Source organism: Pinus tabuliformis, chromosome 2_1 (assembly GCF_031772625.1).
Source record: "Pinus tabuliformis cultivar Carrire ecotype Pingquan chromosome 2_1, CPIR1, whole genome shotgun sequence".
NCBI lineage: Eukaryota > Viridiplantae > Streptophyta > Pinopsida > Pinales > Pinaceae > Pinus > Pinus tabuliformis.
In genome coordinates, this window is record NC_142299.1 from 300635417 (window position 1) to 300643200 (window position 7784).

Here is a 7784-nt window from a genome sequence, read left to right on the forward strand (position 1 = left end):
ATATTTCCTAACATTTATTGATGACTTTACAAGAAAAACTTGGGTATATTTTCTTAAAAACAAAAGTGAAGTGTTTGAAAAATTCCGAAATTTCAAAGCACTTGTGGAGAACCAAAGCGGGTTGCATATAAAAGTTTTGAGAACTGATAGAGGAGGTGAGTATATCTCCAAGGAATTCCTACGATTTTGTAGAGAAAATGGAATTCACAAACAATTTACAGCTAGGTACACCCACAGCAAAATGGAGTTGCTGAAAGGAAGAATAGGACCATCATGGATATGGCGAGGAGCATGCTGAAGGCAAAGCATTTGCCAAATGATTATTGGGTTGAAGCTGTAAATTGTGCAGTTTACATTTTGAACAGGTGTCCTACAAAAGCAGTCATGAACAAAGTGCCGGAAGAAGCATGGAGTGGCAGAAAGCAAGGAGTCACCCACATGAGAGTTTTTGGATGTGTGGCCTATGCACACATACCAGATCAGCTAAGGAGGAAGTTGGACAGCAAAGGGGAGAAATGTATCTTCATTGGATATAGTGAGGAATCCAAAGCCTACATGTTGTATATCCCATCTACCAAGAAATTTTTTGTCAGCAGAGATGTTCAATTCATTGAAGAAGAAGCTTGGGATGGAAGCATAGAGAAAACAGTGAATGTTAAAAACTGTTTGTCTCATGATGAAGATGATGAGGAGGTGGCTGAAATGCATCCCCAAACAGCAGCGCCAACACAAGGACAGCAAGGGACACCATTGAGGATAAATGAAAGTGATTCTCCAAGCACATCACAAGGACGAAATTCAAGTGCATCATCAAGCACTTGCACACCAAATGAAAGAGGTAAGAAATTTAGAAATCTATGTGACACTTATGATGAAGGAATGAATTCCTTATTTGCCTTGTATTGTCATGTTGATGATCCTATTCATTTCGAAGATGCAATTAAAGATAAGAAATGGATAGAAGCTATGGATGAGGAGATGAACGCCATAGAGAGAAAAAAGACATGGGATTTAGTTGAGCTACCAAAAGGCAAAGAAGTCATTGGAGTGAAATGGGTTTACAAGACCAAGAGCAATGCTGAAGGTAAAATAGAAAGGCACAAGGCAAGGCTGGTTGTCAAGGGACACAAGCAGCAGTATGGGAGAGATTATGAGGAGACTTTCGCACCGGTTGCAAGAATGGAAACCTTGAGAGAAGTGTTATCCATAGCAGCCCAAAAAAAGTGGAAAGTTTACCAAATGGATGTGAAGTCAACATTCCTAAATGGAGTGTTAATGGAAGAGGTTTACATTGAACAACCTCTAGGCTATGAGAAGAAAAGTGAAGTGCACAAAGTGTGAAAATTGAAGAAAGCTCTTTATGGGCTGAAGCAAGCGCCAAGAGCATGGTACAGCAGGATAGGTTCTTATCTATTGGATAATGCATTTGACAAATGTGAGGGAGAACCCACAGTCTACATCAAAGAAAAAGATGGTAAAATTTTAATTGTTGTCTTATATGTTTATGATGTTATTTTCACAGGTAATGATGAGCAGCTCATTGAGAATTTTAAATCAGTCATGAAAGAGGAATTTGAAATGACTGACATGGGTTTCTTGAGATACTTCTTAGGCATAGAAGTAGATCAAAATGAAAAAGGAATTTTTATCTCACAAGCTAGATATGTAAATCAAGTGTTGGACAGATTTAACATGCAAGAATGCAAAGCAGCGATCGCTCCCACAGTAATGGGATTAAAACTAAGCAGAGAGGACAACAGCAAGGATTTTGATCCTAGTTTGTACAAGAGTATTGTTGGCAGCCTTATGTATTTAACAGCTACTAGGCATGACATTATGTTTTCTTTTAGTTTAATTTCCAGATTCATGGAGAGGCCAAAGGAAGCACATTGGCAGGGAGCAAAAAGAATTTTGAGGTATGTCAAAGGTACCAAAATGTTTGGCATATTATATAGTGTCACAGAAAGTTCAGATTTAATTGGATACACTGATAGTGATTGGGCTGGAAGTGTAGATGATCAGAAAAGAACTTCCGGTTATGTCTTTCACATGGGTTCAGGAGCCATTTCATGGGCTTCTAAGAAGCAGTCCATTCTAGCATTGTCTACAACAGAGGCTGAATATGTGGCAGATACAGCAGCAGCATGTCAAGCAGTTTGGATGAGAAGAATGTTGAGGAGCTTAGGCCAAGAGCAGGCAAAAGCAACAGTGATTTTTTGTGACAATAGCTCAGCTATTGCATTGTCAAAGAATTCAGTGTTTCATAAGAGAACGAAACACATTGACACAAGGTTTCACTACATCAGAGAATTGGTTAACAATGGAGAAATTGTCTTAGAACATTGCAGGACTCAAGAACAGGTAGTAGAAATCTTGACAAAGCCATTGGATCAGAAAAGCTTTGAATTTTTGAGGAAGTGTCTGGGTATGATCGAATGCCAAGCAGTTGAAATTAAAGGGGAGTGTTGAAATCTAATTTCAACTGCGCATACGTACAACGCCCAAACCGCCGCAGCGAAACCAGAAACTACCCCTGTCAGATTTTGGACCGCCTTTTGGTGTGGAGTGGTTTCTGTATAATCGACTCCGATACAATGTAATGCAGCCACGTGGTCCTCTACATACGTCAGCAGAACTGACTTTTCGGACGCTAAAGTTCAGCAGTAAAAGGCCTCCCGATATTCTTGTCCACCGTCCGATCGCCTTCGTCATTCTCCGCCGTCCATTAATCCAACTTGCATTCGAGCCTGCATCAAATGAATATTACGTGGAGTAAACGTTTTGTTTGACCAACACTTCAGAAAATATTTAATGAAAAGTTAATCCTAGCAGTAGAAAGTAGATAAGAGTTTTAATTTTATTTTTTTATGCTGGAGGTATGGGCAAGTCAACGATGTTTAAAAAAAATCCTTTTGTATATGTTTTGTTTGTGTGTTCATTTTTGATATAACGAGCCAAATGAAAAAGAGCTGTGTGTGAAGCAGTGAGCATATACCGCACAACAGTGCGAACCCAAAGAAAAATCAGGGTTGTAATGTAAATTTTTATATTGTCCAAACGAAGGGGAGCAGGCATATAATTTTTCTTGGCAAGCATGTGTAAATTTCTTTTTCAGGAGTATGTAAAAGAAGATTTTTACACCAGTAAGTGAAAAAGGATTTTTACAGCAGTTTATGTAAAATCTTTTCATAGCAGTAAATGTAAATGGGTTTTTACACACCAGCAGTGTAAATACTCAGGAGGAGACAGAGTAAATTTTTGTTGGATGAATGTTGTTTTTGGTAAATCCCTCTCAGTAAAAGAGGATGAATATGTATCAGGCATTTTTTTTTAATGAATATAAATCTTTCTATGGTGGTGTAATACTCTGTTCTCAGACAATTTTTTTTAAAGCTTCCCTGTGCACAAAAGATCCTATGGAGAGAAGGAATCAGAGCATTGCCTCTGTGTTCAGTTTTTTTTTGTTTTTGGGATTTTATCAGAAAAATCCCCAACATTATTGATGATAATACCAATTATAATTTGGATCTCGATTAACCGGAGAAGGATCTTTATTTTCGTTGGCAGACAGGTCACTGTCTGATGGACTGCGATGAAATTTTGCAACCCCATTCCTCAATCCAACCTTATTCCTTTTCAATTTTGGAGCCATGAGAATATGATAGAAGCCAACATGTTTCTTCTTCTCCATTTTATCAACCATCTCATCCTGATTAACCAGAGCAGGATCTTGATCGCCCTTGGCACAGAGGTTACTGTCAGATGGACTGACATGAATTTTCGCAGACCCATTCCTCAATCCAACCTTATTCCTTTTCAATTTTGGAGCCATGAGAATAGGATAGCAGCCAACAGGCTTCTTCTTCTCCTTTTTCTCAACCATCTCATCAACATATTTATGCTTTTCTAGATCTCTGCCCTCTTACTTGCCTGCAAGATTGTTGAAGCCTTGACATCGAGCTTGCTATTCTCGGGTATAAAAAACATTATTAGTTTTAATGGACACTCATTTTTAAACAAATGACGACCTAGATTGGACAGGATTCCTAGTCAAATCTATGAAATCCACAGCCCCATCAGTTGCAGGGTTGAATCTGTTCATTCTATGAAGATCCACTCCATCAAGAATCATGATGCCAAAGTTGAGAATTCCCTGAGGGGCGCGTCCAGAAGGACGACGGACCTGTTGTGCCGAGAAGCTCATCCCGCTGGAATCTGGGCTCCCGTAGTCCTTGAGGAAAGTGGAAAGGAAGACCCTCACAGTGCCTACAAGCTTTTCCCTAAGGCCACCCACGCAGTATATCTCCACCATCACAGCAGAGGTTTCACTGCGCAGCAAACACTCTTCCACTCTGAAAATGACCTTGTCGTTCCAGGTAGGGTTTGCGCCACCTGTTCCGTTAATTTGCGTCGTCACTTTTTTCTCAAAATTGATCCAGACAACACAGTAGGTCTGCATCTCCTTCATGCCAAAAAGATGCATCTCCTTGAGATCTTGAGCCGAGATGATGTTAAGCTCTAGCTGTGTGTAAGCTTCCGCCATGATGTGAATGAATATTTAGAGATCACGCTAATTGAAATTACAGAAGAACACCATGCATGAAATCTTCTGAAATCTAAGACGATTGAAATATAATCATTCATATATTTTCAATAATTAATCCCAATTCTGTATGTATATATATACAATGAATATATCCCCTGTAACTAATGAAACATGAACAAGGAGATCGTAAAGTTATCTGGCTGAGTGGTGAGGTATATGTATTTATTTCTCTGTTCGAGCTTAGAGATCGAGTTCGTAATCCTTACTGTTTGCCTTAAACGAGCGTTTTTGGGTATTAATTAACAATATACCAAAATTTGGGTATTTATTAAAAATATATACGATGAATATACACTCTAGAAGGAATGAAACATGGGAGAGTGAATTTACCTAGCACAAATGGTGAGGTGTCTCTATTTTTCTGTTCTTTAATGCAAGATTTATAGAAGTCTCTAATCGATCGCAAGACTGCAAATATATAATCATTGATATATTTTGCATTAAAACCCGCTTTTGGTATTTATTAATGAAATATACAATGAATATATCCCCTATAATGAATGAATGAACGAAACATGAGCAAACAGAGAGTGAATTTACCTGGCAGAGTGGTGAGGTATATTTAATTTTGTGTTTTGTAATGCATGCACGATTTCCAAAACCCTCGACCTTGGAGATCGAGTTAGTAATCCTTCCTTTCTGCCTTTTGTTGCAGACGATGGTTGTACTTAATGCATGCACGATTTCCAGAACCCTCCACCTCGGAGATCGAGTTAGTAATCCCTCCTTTCTGCCTTTTGTTGCAGAGGATGGTTGTATTATAAAGAAACTCATGTGGACTTCAGGTTTGACTCCGAGATTGTACCGTTGGAAGATCAAACGGCCCGATCGAGCAAAGGTAGTATGTGACATGGAATATTCATGAATATATAAATTTAACATTTCCTTAGTAGTAATTTAAAAAATATTATTGATAATAGCTTTTTAATAGTAGTTTTTGGTTTATTTTTGGAAATAAATGTTCTTAGAATGCACATATTCATAATTAGAATTTATGTGTACTATAATTCTATATTTATTTTTATTAAAACGGTTATTCAATAGGCTAACTCAATATTTGGGTGACTATTTTCAATCATATACATAATTTATTTTCAAAAATAAAACTATAATTTACATCATTATTATTTACTTAAATAAAATAATTTTATATCAATAAAAAGTAAATAATAATAATAATAAATCATTTTTATATTAAAATATTTTAGGAGAGATGCATAATTTTTTTAGAATCTATTTTGAATAAATTATTTCAATATCAATTTTTTATATATAAAAATTTAATGAAACTTTTCTTGTCTCTATATTTATTATTCAAAAAAATAAATTCCTATATATATATATATATATATTCAATTTTTGTACCTTAAATAAATTTATATTTTCAAAAATACAAATTAATCTAAAATTTAAATAACTCTTTATTTTATTCTAATATAATTATATCAATTTCCCATCTACTATCATCATTTGAATTTCTATTATTTATAATAATATAAATTTCTAATCATCAAAAAAAAATTATTATAATGACCATAACTATTTAAGTGAATGATAAAGATTTAATCTTTAAGAAATATTTATAATATTCTTAATATTATTTACAAATTAAAAATTTAAATTTATTTCAAAATAGTCACCATCTTTCAATCATTTTAATTAAATTGATTAATTTTAAAAAATGTTTTATGAATTAGTGTCATATGAAATGGGTTATGATTTTGTGGGCATGTGATATTCATGACCCATGTTATCATAACAAAGCCTACTCACAAGCGAGAATAAATCTCCATAGTTAAAAATCTATTTTAATTAAATTGATTAATTAAAATAAATGTTATATGAATAAGTGCTGTATGAAATGGGTTATGCCAGCCTATGTTATCATAACAAAGCCTACTTACAAGTGAGAGTGAATCTCTATAGTTAGAAATCTTGTTATATATTTTGTTTATTTAATCTAAAAACTTCTCAAACTCTTCATAATTTAGGAATGCAACGATAATAACACCCCTTAAATTAGAATACTTATGAGCTAATTGTATATAAAATCTCATTTTCTTATTTTCTTTTTAAATAATAATTTAAAATATTATATATTTATATAATATTTATTATATTAATATATAATAAATTTTCATATATAAAATTTATTATATTAATATATAATTAATTTTCACATATAAAATAAGTTTTAAGTAATGCGAGTGTATTTCTTTGTTATTAATTTTAATGTCTATAATTGCTTTAAAATAAAATTTATTTAACAGATAAAAATAAGATATATTCAAATTTATTAAGATGTTTAAAATAATTAAATATTTATAAAAATAATTTCAAATATTTATTTGTATTTATATACATTTAAAATTAATTTCGAATTTTGAATTAATATTTTTATAAGGTAGTTATTCTAAGTATAGATATCATATTTCTTTTAAAAGATGTCATGTATTAAAGTTGCACTTCACATTATCTTACTAACTAATTGATAATAACAAAATGTTTAAAAGTTGTGTCATTATTTCATGAGTATATTTAAAAGTAGATGTGAAACTTTCTTAACGAGTATAACATTTTTATACTACTATTAACACACTCATATTAATAAATTTGGTTGATATATACAATAGGCATCAATTTTTTATTTTTAATAAAGATTTTATTCTTTATCCTCATAATAAATGTTTTAATTAATTATTGCAAGGATCACAAGAATAGAATGAGCAGTTATACTTTACACTCTAATTTCAATATTTGCATGTAAAACGATTGTCAAATAACACCATTTTCGCATACCCCACTATCTTTCATTTGTAAGGGTTACTTGTGATCCAATCGCTGAAATTGAACGATGTTAAAATAATGAAAACAAAATTTATTAGAGTGAGGAGGAGGATTCAAAATATAAAAGAGATGAAATAAAATGAGCATTTAACCATTTTAAAAATTGGCAACCTAAAATTTGCATAAAAATGGAAGATAAAAGAAACACAAAAAATCATCTAAATTTCACTATTTCATCTAACGAGACAATGAGATGTCAAATGTTGCATGTGGTTTTGCATTGCTATATGTCACATCCAAGCACTTTGATTCGCTTAAATTCATCATGTTTCTCGGAGTTATTCTAAATTATACTTCATAATCTTCTAAACCAAGATTGAAATCAAATCCT

The 7784-nt window shown here is 33.1% G+C and overlaps 1 protein-coding gene across 1 annotated transcript; it reads right to left on the reverse strand.

Annotated features, from left to right (window-relative positions):
• Window positions 1–4012: 4012 nt before the first annotated feature.
• On the reverse strand, window positions 4013–4543 carry LOC149199999 (protein SRC2-like). Its single transcript, XM_089400803.1, has one exon. The coding sequence runs from the start codon at window positions 4541–4543 to the stop codon at window positions 4013–4015; it is 531 nt and encodes a 176-aa protein (XP_089256929.1).
• Between the last annotated feature and the right edge of the window lie 3241 nt (window positions 4544–7784).

Coding starts and splice junctions, on each gene's coding strand:
- LOC149199999 (XM_089400803.1), bottom strand. CDS start 4,543: ATGGCGGAAGCTTACACACAGCTAGAGCTTAACATCATCTCGGCTCAA.